Genomic DNA, 14,774 nt, shown 5'->3' with positions numbered 1-14,774 from the left:
ACCCTTTCTGTGCCTTCCAGAGGTTTTGGTTCTCAGGTGTCCTCAGCCGGGCCCGAGGGGGACTCGTCGGGGCTTCTGGTTTCGGCCCTGAGTCTCCCTCTTGGCGCCTCGGCTAGGGGAACCCCGACACCGGTTATGGTCTCGGGGACGGGCCCCTCCTCAGATGCTGGTGGGCCCGCCTTCGAGGCTATGAGGAGCGCGCTGGCCAAGTCTCTAGTGAGTTCACCCGAATCTGTGACTCCTTCAATAGACACGGTGGCTAGAGCTTCTGGTGCCCCCCTGTCTTCTGACAGCGCGGCTCCTAGGCCTGATGATTCCTCCTTGTGTGGTCCCCTTTTTTCCGAGGAGCCTTCAGAGTTCGTGCCTGAGGAGCCCCCCAGGAAAAAATTGTGCAAGAGGAAGCACATAGACTCCCTAGATAAGTCTGTCACCTCGGACACCGACCTCGATGATGCGGAGGGGTCCCCCAAGTCGTCCTCTGACGATGTCTCATTCTCCGGTATCCTGGAGATCTTGAGACAGAGGGGTGAATGGCCATCCAAAACCCCTTCCGCGGAGGAGTCGGTCTTCCTCAAAGCCTTTGGAGCCCAACCCTCCACCTCCTGGGTGTCTCCACCCTTCGATGAGTTACTGGACCTTATTTGTCGAAGGGTGTGGGAACACCCTGATTCTGTGGAGCCATTTCCTTCTCGCCCCAACAAGTTTTTATCCGCACCCCCTGGCAAGGAAGTTCTAACCAAGGGAGTTCCGGTTGATGCTATGGTGGTGGCGTCTGCCACCCAGCAAGATGGGGCAGAGGCATCTACTTCTATCCATCCTCCTAACAAGGAGTCCAGGAGCATGGATAGGTACGGGAAGTGTACCCTGACGTCAGCGACCTTCACCCTGCGGTCGCTGAATTATTTATGTCATTTTACGAGGCTCCAAAGGGATCTCATAAAGGAGTTGGGAGATACCCTGTCGGGTAACGTGCCTGAGGCATTGACGCAGTCTGTCAATACCCAGATGTCTACCCTTTCGTCTATTGTTAACTCGTCCATGAGGCTCATATCGTATGCAGCCGAAGGGGCGGGTAGGGCAGCGAGTTTGGGCGTAGCCCTTAGGAGGCAAGCCTGAATGCGCTTGTGCACTTTGCGGAGGCGTTCAAGTCTTCCTTCACCGACGCTCCATTCGATGGGTCCTCTCTCTTTGGACCCAAGGTGAAAGACACACTCACTAGATGTGAGCAGGAGGGTAAGACTTTGTCTGCCATTGGGGCCCGTTTTTCGCTTCCCTCGAGACCTTACCCCAAGGCTCAGAGGGGAGGAAAGATGTGGTTCAGAAAGTCCCAAAAGTCTTTCCCTGACCATCAGAGTGACCCCCCCCCAGAGGCAGGGGGGGGGAATTATTCTGGAAGACGTCGCCCCAGAGGCGGTGGAGGCCCCTGCAACTCAGGAGACCACAAATCCTTTCTTGGTTCCTCCGTCCAGCGTCCCTGAGGGACTGCCCAACTGTGCGTCTCCGGAGCCAGTCGGGGGTCGATTCTCAATGCATCCAAGGGCCTGGGGTTCCATCACTCAGGATCAGTGGGTGCTTCGTATCATCACCGGAGGTTACACCATTCCCTTTATCCGTCCCCCTCCACCCTCAAGGAAAATCCCGGATGTGCCACCCAGTCAACGGGATCAAGCAGCCATAGAGGTCGCAAAGCTGCTCAGAAAGGGAGTCATCCAGCCAGTCCCCGCAGACCAGTCCAGATTAGGAACTTATTGAAAGTTATTTTTGGTGCCGAAAAGAACAGGGGACTTGAGACCCATTCTGGACCTCAGCTACCTAAACTGCTTCGTAAAGAAGTCCAAGTTCCAGACGGTCACGTTGCAATCCATTTTCCCATTGCTGGAAAAAGGAGTATGGATGTGCTCCATCGATCTCAAGGACGCCTATTATCACATCAAGATAAACAGGGCATCCAGGATACATTTACACTTCCGCCTAGGAGCCAGTCACTTCCAGTTCCGAGCCCTGCCCTTTGGTCTCACCACAGCCCCCAGGGTGTTTACCAAATGTCTGGCAGTGGTGACGGCTCACCTGAGACGTCTGGGATTCCAGGTGTTTCCGTATCTAGATGAGTGGCTCCTCACCGCCCCCACCAGGCATCTTCTTATTCAAGCCGTGAGTGCTACCATCAAATTGGGACATCTATTAGGAATTACATTCAACTGGGAAAAGTCTGTATTGCTGCCATCACAGCGTGTTGCCTTTATAGGCGCAGAGCTAGACTCTGTCGAGATGCGAGCATTCCTTCCATCAGAGAGGATAAAGATACTACAGGACCAAGTCCTAGCCTTACTAACCCGAAGCAAAGCCCCTGCCAGGATGGTCCTTCAGCTTTTGGGGTTGATGGCAGCCGCCATTCTTCTTGTCCCTCTGGCAAGATTGCACATGCAAATTCTCCAATGGCTCCTGTCGACCCAGTGGTCATACCAAGATCTGCCCTTGTCCTACCCGATTCTCATTACGGAAACCTGTCGGCCAGATCTTCATTGGTGGCTCCTCTCTCCCAACCTGAACCTGGGGCGACTCTTCTGCCCCCCTCCCCATTGCCACAGTGACCACGGATGCCTCCCAGATAGGGGGGGGGCATTATCTGGACAGGACGGTTCAAGGCACGTGGCAAGATCACGAAACCCACTTACATATCAATGTCCTGGAAATTAGAGTAGTGCTTTTAGCATTGCAGGCACTTCACAGCTCTCTTCCCAAGGGTACCATCACAATCTTTTCAGACAATATGGCGGTAGTATGGTACCTGAACAAGCAGGGAGGAACCAGGTCTTATCCTCTTTGCAGAGAAGCCATGAGAGTTTGGAACTGGGCGATCGCTTCCCAGAGATTTCTAGTGGCAATGCACATTCCGGGGAAGACCAATGTGATAGCAGACAGGCTGAGCAGAGTTATTCTGATGCCTCATGAGTGGTCCCTGAATGACCGAGTAGCGGCTCGGATCTTCTCCAAGTGGGGTCTTCCCTGTTGCGACCTCTTCACCAGCCCCTGGAACGCGAAGTGCAGCAATTTCTTCTCCCTTATTCCCCCCCCAGGGGGAGTCGCCCAGGGATGCTGTAGTCCACAATTGGCCCCCCGGTCTGCTCTACACCTTCCTGCTGGTCCCACTACTACCAAAGGTGATTCAGAAGGCGATCTGCTTGGGAAGCAACATGATTTTGATCGCACCACACTGGCCCCACCAAGTTTGGTTTCCTTTCCTTCGGAAGTATGCAGTGAAGGATCCTTGGATTCTGGACCCAGTTCCAGACCTCCTGACTCTTCAGTCAGGTCAGGTCCATCCATCACTGCGAACTCTCAAGCTAATGGCTTGGCTGCTCCACTTCCGACCTTAGTCAGACAGCATATCCTTTCGCCTGAGGTGGTCCAGATTCTGTCTTCTTCTCACAGTGCTTCCACTGAGGAGATATATTCTAATAAATGGAAAAGGTTTGTCATTTGGGCCCAGTGGCACAACCTTGACCCTCTGACAGCCCCGGTGTCTACAGTATTAGATTTTTTGGCAACTCTTATTAAACAGGGTTCCGCTGTCTCCACGCTTAAAGTCCAATTGGCAGTTTCTAATTATCATGTTGCCTTTGAGCCTTCACTCATGAGTCATAAGTTGTGTAAGGCCTTTCTTAAGGGAGCTTGGTTGCTTCGCCCACCGATGTCGTAACCTGTTTTGCCATGGGATTTGAATGTAGTTTTAGGAGCCTTGACGTCTCATCCCTTCGAGCCGGCGGCCACTTGTGAGCAAAAGTTCTTATCTTGGAAGACTGCCTTCTTGGTAGCTATTACTTCAGCCAGAAGAGTTGCGGAGCTTCATGCCCTCTCTGTTAAGCCCCCTTATCTGATCTTTCACAAGGATAGAGTGTCTCTAAGACTAAATCCGTCATTTCTTCCGAAGGTTTCTTCTACTCTTTGTCTGCATCAATCTATAGAGCTACCAGTTTTCTTTCCAAAATTTTCCAACAAGGCAGAATACAGACTTCATCAGTTGGATGTGCATAGACAACTGAGGTTTTACTTGGATAGGACACAGCAGCAGAGGAAATCAGACCAGTTGTTTGTGGCCTTTGCAGACAACAGGATTGGCAAACCAGTAACTATGACCACTATTGCTAGGTGGATTAGGGATTGTGTTTCATTTATTTATGCATCAACAGGAAGGGACCTACCATTTCCAATTAGAGCGCATTCTACTAGGGCTATGGCAACTTCAGTGGCCTTTCATGCCAGACTGTCAGTGGATGAGATATGTGCAGTGGCCACTTGGGCTTCTCCACATACTTTTATTTCTCATTACAAACTGGACGTGGCCTCTAGAGGTCAGGCGTCCTTTGGTTCCACAGTGCTCAGGAGTGTTTTCCAGTGAGCCTCCCAGGATCTAGGTGCTAAGGACGCTGTCCCATCAGTCATGAATGTAGGTGAGATAGGATTGCATTGCATCTTTTAGTTATGTACTTACCATAATGATAGATGTATGTGATCCATCTCGCCTACATTCTTACATACCCGCCCTCCTTCCCCCTACCTGTTGGATCTGGAGGAAACACTATTGTACAGTTGGAGTGGTCCACTTGAGTGAGTGGTGGTGGGGCAAACAAGATCTGGGGGTTTGGGCGTGGTGCATCCTGGGATAAGGGAGTTGGCCCAGCCAATGAGAGACTTCGTGCTAGTGTATTGGCCGGGTTGGAGCCAATTCTCGGCTCTGAGCCCATCAGTCATGAATGTAGGCGAGATGGATCACATACATCTATCGTTATGGTAAGTACATAACTAAAAGTTGCAGACCGTACTTTATCCATTGATGCCATGGAACTGCTGGGGGGCAAGTAGCAAATAGTCCAGAAATTGTGTCATCATGGTTACATTTTCTGCCTTGAGGGCTCCTGCATTCAGATGCAGGCTGCAGCAATGATAACTATATATTAATAACAGTGTACAGTCTGTTTTGAAGAACCTTATCAACAGATGCACTGTTTTCATTTTCATTGCTTTCACTGTGAAGTGTTATGCTAGTGTACTAATGTTGCATGTGTTCTATTTGCTGTATTACAGTTGCTCCACTTTGTTTCCTGTATTATGAGCCATCCAGATTATATCAGGTGTTTCGTGAGATGTATGTACGATACTTCTTCCGGCTTCATACCATTTCTTCTCATTGTTCTGTAAGTGAATTTTAAGATTTATTTGTGTATACGGCTGATTCTTTGTAGAGCACGTTTATATTTAGCAATTTTGTGGAAACTTGATTTAAAAATTAGACCTAGAAAACAAGTTACTATGGTACGTTTCATTTGCATAACCATTGTTGCAGTGCATTTGTTTATGAATCACATACAAATATATTTTTTTCGGAAATGTTCTGTTTTTAATTTTAAATACAAACATATCAGTTGTAAGCTGATGCTACAAGCAGAAGCATAGCTAGGGTGAGTCAAAGAGTGTTTTTACTTAGAGTTGAGGGACACCTGCTTGGGAATCAGCACTGGGCAATAGATGAGCCAACTACAGCTCTGAATATAAGACCTTAAATTATGGGCCCCACACATCTGAAAAATAAATTGCAATTAGCACAAAAAAAATTGAATTTCAAAACTTGGCAATTACATTACACTGTTAAAGTGCTTTTGCAGAGGGCTTCACTCCATTGAACCCCCTGATATAGGGGCTGCACCACTCACCTCAGCTGCTCATATATTCTAACTCTGAGACTGCTGTACTTCAGGGTACAGGAAATAATAATAATAATGATCTGAGATACTTCAACCTCAAGGTTAACAAATATCTCCCCCACCCCAACTCTTTGCACTTGCTGTTCTGATACTATATAAAGCTTGCAGCTGTGGTCCTTGGGATTGTGTCAGGCACTACACACTCTGGTGGATAGCAGCCAAAATGTTTTTCTTGGCAGTCTGCTTATAGCAGGTCTTTATAGAACTCACACACACACGGTGCACTCAGCCCCAGTGGTAATTGCTGTGATGTCACTGCACAAGGACAGAAAGATTAATTCAGAGCCATGCTTCCAGTTTTTTTTATACTAGTTTTCTAGTTCAGCTCTTGAACCAAATATGCTTCGTGAAGACATTTATGTATTTGAAGCCTAAAGCATATTCCATTCTACGTCTGCTTGTAATCATCTTATCAACAATAACACTTGCATGTGAGCTGCGTACAGTGTCTGTGGAAGGACCATTTAATTTTTTTTTCTGCAGGTGTCAGTGCTTAGTCCATCTTCTTATTTCAGGCAAAGAAATAAGCTAAACATCTGCCTGGTTGTTAGGTTGTAAGCCACGGAGTGTAATCATTACAGGGACTGAGAGTTCAATATATAGTCTCAGATAGGAGCCAGAAAGAAATGAGAATATAAAAGGGAAAAAAAGCCCCATACCAAGGTCCTAGACAGCCCAAAGTCCAATACTTTAGTCACCTTCAGACTTTCACTGATTATGAGCATCCCTTGACAAGTGAAGACTTGATGTCTCATCCATCACTGACTGTTTTCTGTAGGAATGACCAAATCAGATATTGGAAAAGCTGGTACAGGTCTTTGATATCTGGAGATACCTCAAACTTACCCAACTCCTCATTATCCATTCCATTCTCAGTAAACCCTCCTCCTTTCCAAGTCTTTCCTCACTAGTCTCACTCTATACCCCCACCTGATCTCTTAAGAGCTCTGATCAATGCCTGCTGCAGATTTACAAACCAAAGAAATCTGCTAAACAGAACTTATACAGCTACTCTCCAAATCTAAATCTGGGTCACTGCACACCTCTCTCACCCTCTCTTTTTCATCCCTTTGCCCCTTTTATCTCTCTTCCTCTCACCTTACTCCAGCCACTCACCTCCTACCTTAATACCTCAGGCCTCCTCTCTCCTACCTATCTCCTGTCAGTAAGCTAATAATCTTTCCTGTCTCTCTACAGGCTATCCAACTATCCATATTTGAACCCACATTATGCTAACTATATATCCTAACATCATCTCTCAATGCTAGCTCCTTTTACCACCCTCCCCAAAACCCTTGTAGCTTGTCCTATCACCTACTGCTACCCATCTAGAATGTGATAATCCTAATAACATTATCTCTCGCTTTGAGTGTATGTTCGCTTTCGTAAGAATCTGACTATCTTTATTTATGATTAACTCTTGCTTGCCTCCACTATTGTAAATGCATCTGACAATCGATTCTCATTGTACTGCATATTTACTGAACTTTGTAATAATCTATTTTTGTACACTGGAGCTTTTCTCCCCAGGCCTCCACTGAAAAAGGGCACTGTCCTAGTCGGACTATCCAGGTTAACAAATGTCAAATAAAAATAAACAAATAAATAAGATAGAGATTCTTTAAAAAATGCTGTCAGCTTAACCTCTTCATTTGAGTTTGATATAGTTAGCTGAACCTTCAGCTACAATGATGCACTGATTAGGACAGCAGCTGCTACTGCATAAATAAGCTTCATCAGACTATTCTGGATTCAGTTATCCAGGGAGAAGCCCTCTTTGGTAAGCTCACTTAAATTATTCAGGAGCTCCAAAAGTGAGGCAGCAGCCTTGTCTACTGGGAAAAATAGGTAGACTCTCCCCTTATTACTTAGTTCTCCTCCTCAGCTAGGCCTGCCCTTTCTTCCAAGAGCCAGAGTTCCCCTGGCAAGCAGATGTAACTGCCCAGATATCAGGTAGTCTTAGTTTCCATGAGGGTCTCCTGCTTATTCCATCTGAGTCTGCTTGTGATCACTATGACATCAGCTATGACACCTGCATGTGATCTGCTTAAAGTGTCTCTGGAAGACTTTAACATCTAATCATGCTGCAAGTGTCAGCATATCAGTTCATCTACACCTAGCAGGCAAAGAGAGAAGCTAAAAGCCTTCCTGGTAGCCAGTACATTGTCTGCAGTGGATGGTGGCCACTACAGGGGCTTGAGAATTCCGCATGCAATCTCAGGTAGGAGTCAGACAGGCATGAAACAGCAGTCAGGAAAGCTGGCTGTATGTCTTGTTTAAAGTAAAATTTCTTCAGCATTTATCCTTTGCTTACAGATATCAGTGTTTTAGGAACAGTGACTGATTTTGCTGACTGAAATTGGGCATAGGACATACAGCATTTCTATAACTTTTGTGTTTAAGTCTATAATTGTATCCTTTGACTTACGATTTGTCTAAGATCATCCTCGTTGTATAAATATTTGTCTTTTTTTTCACTCTGTACCTTATGCTGATTGCTGTTCTAATTCAAGCAGTAGGACTTGCTTTTGTACAAGACAGTGTAAATATGTTGTGTTATTATTTCTGTAGTCGGTCATGATTGATGTTTTGTTATGAAAGTGCATATGTCCCAGGTGATGGCAAAAGACAGTCCTAGGCCCAATCACCTATCAGGTTGGTTGGTTAGTTAGTTAGTCAGTCAGTCAGTCAGTCAGTCAGTCAGTCAGTCAGTCAGACAGTCAGTTAGTTAGTTAGTTAATTAGTTAGCCCCCTAAAAGGCAGCCTTTGCAAGGAGTACCATAGCATGCCAAACTACTGGCCATAGCTGCCAGTGGGAAGCCTGGGACTATTAGATTAGGTAAGTTAATCTTGGGCAGTGTTCACAAAGGCCTTGTCCTAGAATTTTTTTTTTTTTACCCAGTTCTTCCTCGTGGTCAGTCAGCATTTTCATTTATTCCTCTGGGCAAACCCATTTTACCCTATTCTTTCCTTGGCGGAAAATTGAAAGACCCAAGAATGGAATCCATCATTCATGCACGTGGGGAGGTAAGCCAAGCATCACCATTCCAGTTCTCCTCCTTGCCAGCTCCAACACGTGCCTGAGCTGTTAAGTGAACTAGGGTCACCTGAGTCTTCATCAGAGATTTTTTTCTCTCTATGCTTTTGGAGCTGGCTTCCATGGCATAGATATTCTTGCTGTTGTTTTATTCAGGTGATTCTCGGAAGCTCATTTTGTTTTTAGCTAAGCTACTAAAACAGCATGAGTTTGTGCAGCTCATATAGGCTGTAAAGTCTGTTTCAACATGGACAAGAAAAAAGCATCTTTTAATCTTAACATTTCCTCATTTCAGAGAAGATGAAGAGGGAGTTGGTCCATATTAAACATTAACATCATCTACAAAATACCACTACAGTTGGTTTTAGGCTGTGACCCACCTATCTCTGATGCTTATTCTGACCCACTTAATCTGGATAGTGTCACTGGACATTTTGGTTGTGTACTGGTGTGTCTGTAATTGAAACTATATTTGATATTCCTGCACTTTGCCCTGGATCCTGTTTATTTCCAGTGCCAAAAGTTGCAGCTTTGCCAGTCCTGTTCTTCTGGAGTTTTTGCCAAATTATAACAATGGTGTTGGAAGCCTTGATATAAAGACATCTGCAGAAATTCTGATACTTAGATGACTGTCTGATAGTTATTCCTCGAGGCACTCCCTAGTGGTAGCACTGTGAGGGACGCTGTCCTGATAACATTCTTGTTACTGATAGTCTGAAGTAAACCATCTCTGTTCCAGGTGTAGAAGACTGCCATCATCTAAACAAGTTCATTTTAAGCCTTTGTCTGCCTTTGCTTAAGGAGTGGACTCAGGAAGGGTTACTCTTGACTTCATGGGAAAGGTTGAGTGGAGGTTTACATTCAGGTGCTTCTGGAGCTGACGGCAGTCATTATTTTCACCATTCCCCAAGTGCATTGTTATATGAGGGCGACTCACTGACTGTCTGAGCAGCTATTTGTTGCAAAGCTGCTTTTCCTTTTTGTTATCGGTTCCTCATAGCCATGTAATACCATCACATCTCAGAGGGCTAGATGATATTCTTTGCTGTGCAGTATTTACTAAGGATCTCTCCACATAGACCTGCTAGACTTGAGAATTATCTTCCTCATTCTTTAAGGTTTGACATACAGGTTAAAACAGAGCCCCTCTTAGTGAGGTCAGACTACCAGGCAGTGATAAGGTATGTGTTCTTGCCTTTTTTGCAGTGAAGTAGTGCAAGTATGGCAGGGCATACCTTTTAACTGTCAACTGCAGAGTCAGGGATATAACAATAAGAAATTATAGTAAACACCAAACATTAAGCACAGATTTTAAAGTTTGGTCCTATTAACCCACACTTTCCAAAATAATATCCAGTTTTAGTAGGAATGGAACAAAAGTTGTAGAACAAATTAAGGGAGTTCCTCCAAATACTGTGCAATTGGGAGGTGTGGGCAGGGGCTATCAGACATTGCAAAATATCACATCCAACGTGAACATGGTAGTAAGGTCCTTGGCTTATAATTTGACACTGTCTTGGAGTTCAGACTCTAAAAGTCTTGTGGATAGAGGATTTTCTGGATGTAAAGATTCATGGGACACCAATGTGATTGTTGCCACAAGGGAAAACAGAATCCTTTTCAACTTGTGTTGTCTTCAGCAGAATGTGCAAAATGGTAATAGATGCATTTTCTGTAATTTAGAGGGAAGTATTCCCTTATAGCTTTTCTGATACTTGCTACTTTTCTCTTCATTTCTTGGACCACCGTATCCGGTTTTCTAGCATCTATCTTGTTTAGTCTACCAGGTGTTCTGAAAGATATTGCAGATGTGTTGGAGGTCACTAGGAAACCTTACACTAGGCAAACTTATTCTGACAAGTGGAATGGGTTCTCCTTGTGGCTGGAACAATGCATCCCAGTAGCTGAACTTCTATCTTTGCTTTGCCCTACTTGCTAGATTTAGTCTGGAATTATTCCATGGCCATGATGCATATTTTAGCCATGCCTGTGCATTTTGATCCTGTACTGGACAAATTTTTTGCACAGCACAAACAGTCCATACAGTTCCCGAAGTGGTTATGTTCATCACAGGGATCAGTGCTGCAGTAGAATCCTCAGCTGTGGGCAGTTTGTCCTTTCCAGGCTACATTCATAGAACATTTTTTCATCAACTGGTATGTTATTGCTTGCAGTATTATCTGAGTAATGTTTGAATTGCTTGCTAGTTGGTAATTCTAATGTCTGTGTCATACCTAAAAAATCTTACAAGTTAGTGTACCTGCAAAAGGTGCCCCTGTTACAGTGTCTATTTTGCTTGAGACAAACTCACTGTGTTTCCTTATGCAAACACTGCACCAGTTTTCTGCTCCACTGGGACTAAAGCATTAGGGCCTTCTTAGAATATATGTAACTTGTGGCATTAGGACAGGGGCAAATGCTCCTCCCTTTAAAGCGTAAAGTCTTGCAGAAAAGAGTGATCACTAGGGAAGATGGAGAAGCTGAAAAGGGAGTGTATCAAAAGAATTAGCAGGCTTACAGCATGAGACCTTATTGACTTTGTCAGTCCTGCCAAGACCTGAGGGTATTGGGCTCAGTGAGAGTCTTGTTCATCTCCAGTCCCATGATTTTCTGTAACCACTGCCTGTCTTCTCTCCTTTAGAAGCAGTCAGCAAGATCTGTTTGCCTTCTGTTAGATAAGCCTCTGCTGATGAAGTGAGAACTCCAAGCTGTATGCTAGTTTCCAGGCACCTTCTGTGTAAGTTCATCCTTTGACTTTTTTTGGCTTTGTCAACATCAGATTCATGCTGAAGTGCAGACACTGAAATAAAATGATAAAATGTACAGACAGCCGAACTGTTTAACTAAAAATTAATAAATACAATAAAAGTGCCATTGGCAAATAAAGAGCATAGCTGAAAAACTTTAACAGAGTAAGTAATTTTGTCATGTAGCCTTTCACACTTGAGACCAAAACTCAAACATAAACTATCAAAAAAATAACATGGTAATAACTTTGCAACAAAAAAAGAAAGAAAGAAAAAAAGCTTGTGACTTCAACAGTCTATAGAATTTATACACATTAAAGAACACAGAAACTTAAGAGCGATATTAGGTAAGTGATCATGGGGGACCATAAGATTCTTAGGAATACTACACCTTCAAGTAGACACATTTGAAAGTTCTTACCACCCCTTTTTGAGCACTTAATACTGCTCACCTCCCAACTTGGGCAGAGCCATCCATGATAACTCTTGGGTAAATATATATATCTACCTATCTAGTCATCAAGACTAGTTTTAAATGTAGCTAAAATAGTACTTTCTTTGACCTGTAGCATAACTTATTCTATAGGCTGTGAATACATTGAGTTAGGAATCTCTCTCCACCAAGTTTTGTCGTTTGGTATAGATTTAAGTTCCTAGTGTGAGTATTTATAGAGCCAAGGATTTTGCAAAGAAATAGGTCAAATAGGAGTAGACCTTTCATTGCTCAAAAAAGTGAGACATAGGTTACCTTGGGGTTTTGTGTAGGTTAGGCAATTTAGTATAAGGAAAGTTGTGCTAATCTTATCAGGGTAGTCAAAGGACACAAGTCCTTTTTTGTTACAGATGTTTGAGGCCTTTGCACTAGAGCAATATGCTTAAATTTGTGCTTAACCAAAGGGGACACTATATTTAATGAAGGGCCTGATAAAAGAATAGTACAGTGGTATGATGACTTCCTTGGATCTTGAGGATATTTCTTTGGAAATTAAATGTGTCGGATATAAGGATTCTCTGATTATGGTCGAAACATGATCGATTAAGAGAGTTGTCCACAAGAACCCAGGTCTCTTATGGCTGTCTGTCTGAAAAGGAATTTCATTTATAGCGTATGAGGTGGGAATAGTTTTTTCATGAACACTACTAAGTTGCACTTTTTTGCATTTAGCTTGGGACTTTTTTAATAGAACAGGTATAGATGCACATTCCAGTCCTTGCTGGTGTTCTTTAGTATAAGTGGATGGGTGGATAATAATGCCCAGCTTGCAGTCATTAGCAAACTTGGTCTACACATCTCAATGTTGGCTTGGATGTCTGGAGAATCAGTGCAAAAGAGGACGGACCAATCCCCTCACAGACTTGTTACAATTTTATGGTCAGAGATGGTACCAACAGGGTTCACAGCTTAGGATCTTTTGGATAGTTAGTTTGCAATCTAATGGACAATGTAAGTGATTACATTAAGTTTACCTACTTTTGCAGTAATACCAGCCATGGGGGATAGTGTCAAAAGCCTTAGGTCAAGATAAGCAATGTTCACTGAGTTACCACTGTCCACAGCCTCTGTAACCATTTCAGAGAAGCTCAGTAGGTCCAGTATGCATTTCTCAGAACCAAACTGAATAGCGTCTAGATCACTTGTGTTGCCTATATCCACATTAATGAGTTATGGTATGACATGTTTCATGGTTTTCTGTATAAGGCTGATGAGCTTATAATAATCCAGGTCTGTAGAGGGATCTCTCTTGTGTAGAAGAATCGCAGTGGCTGTTCTCCAGGTATGCTTTGGCTGAGGTCGAACAGTTTAAGTAGGGGCTCAGACATTGCATACTTGGCACTGATGAGAATGCAGCCTGATGTACAGTCTGGTCCTGTGGCAGTATTATTTTTAACATTTGACAGGGATTATAAGACTTGCAGCAAAGGATTTTGGGGAGAGCTACATTTTCAGAGATAGTGGTGGGCAAAAATGTGGTAAGGTGGGGTAACATTAGCACTAAAATTTTCTGATAAAGTATTGACTTTTTCCTTTGGATTGGACTGTGCGACATTATTATGGATAAGTTTAGTGTATTGTAGGGCTGTATTTATTAATTTCCTGGCATAACTGAAAAACAGTTTCTAGTTTCCTTTGGTTTCAGTAATGACATTAAACTTGTCCCAGACTGCATTTTCTAATAGTGCTCAAGTTCCTTGCTACATGTTTCAGTGTGGCCTTGAGGGGAGTGGTGATATCCTATATTTTTTTTTATTTTCCTTATTTTGTTATACATTTTGTTAATATGACACTTTCACCAGTGAAATTTATTCCTGAATTTACCATTTTGTTTAAGATTAATGGATACTGACTTTTCTGTACAGCTAAAGTTTAGGTGCTGGTGAAAGTCAGAGGTGAATGGAGCAGCTGTCTCAGTTTGGTACATTTGCAAAGAATTTTTGGAAATTGTGCTAGGTCTTTTAAAAGCTGAAGTAGTTTTGCCCCCTTGAAATTCTGTAAAGAAGGTATAATTTGGTGGTGTGGTGGCACTGCTATGCCTGATTGAAAAGATGACAGATTTAACCATGGATGAGGCACTGCCGAGTAGGGTACAGGCAATAGAAGCTTTATTTGTAAGGACTATGTCAAGGATATTAAAAATTCTAACAGGTAGTTTTACAATTTGCTGTAGTGCACTGGTATTAAAGCCTAGGAAACACCTGAGCATATATGTTTCTATGGCATAAGTGTACCAATCAGTGCTTGGATAATTGAGACCTAGCAGCCTACTTCCTCTCCTTTAGCATGAACACTCTGCAGATAGTGGTGGCTGCCTATGTGGTCACTATAAAAGTGGTCACTATAAGACAGCAAGCAAGAAGGTATTTGGTTTGATAAGTGAAATGTGTTGAACAAACCTTGAAAAACACAAAACTGCCACCAAAGCTTTAGAACTCACTTGTCCTGCACAAAACAGATCCAGAGTAAAAAGCAAAACACCAGGACTTGGAGATGGCTCTAAAATCCAGTATAAAAATCGTTATTCGACACAAACACTTTCGTGGGTCACCCCACTTCTTCAGATGTCTAATATATTTTAAAAACAGCTGCAGAATATCACTGAAGAGCTTGACGCTAGGTGGATAGTAAAACTAAGGGCTGACAGATGTCATGGATTAAATAAATATACACCCCTGTGTCCTAAGTTAAAGTCTAGGCAGCTTTTTAGGTAAGATGTGCTGTGGAACTGTTTG

The 14,774-nt window shown here is 43.6% G+C and overlaps 1 protein-coding gene across 1 annotated transcript in view; it reads left to right on the top strand.

The window, feature by feature from the left end:
* Nucleotides 1–14,774, top strand: part of TBC1D19 (TBC1 domain family member 19) — a 2,958,314-nt gene that overhangs the window by 2,495,680 nt on the left and 447,860 nt on the right. Inside the window, exon 17 of the mRNA XM_044062152.1 lies at nt 5,086–5,195. Within this exon, the coding sequence (XP_043918087.1) occupies nt 5,086–5,195 (110 nt within the window). The remainder of the gene's footprint in view (nt 1–5,085; nt 5,196–14,774) is intronic.

This window comes from Protopterus annectens, chromosome 2.part1 (genome assembly GCF_019279795.1).
Source record: "Protopterus annectens isolate FY-2018-M chromosome 2.part1, PAN1.0, whole genome shotgun sequence".
NCBI classification, from domain to species: Eukaryota; Metazoa; Chordata; order Ceratodontiformes; family Protopteridae; genus Protopterus; species Protopterus annectens.
The sequence above is the reverse complement of the archived record's forward strand: the minus strand, read 5'-3'. Positions and strand labels throughout refer to the sequence as shown.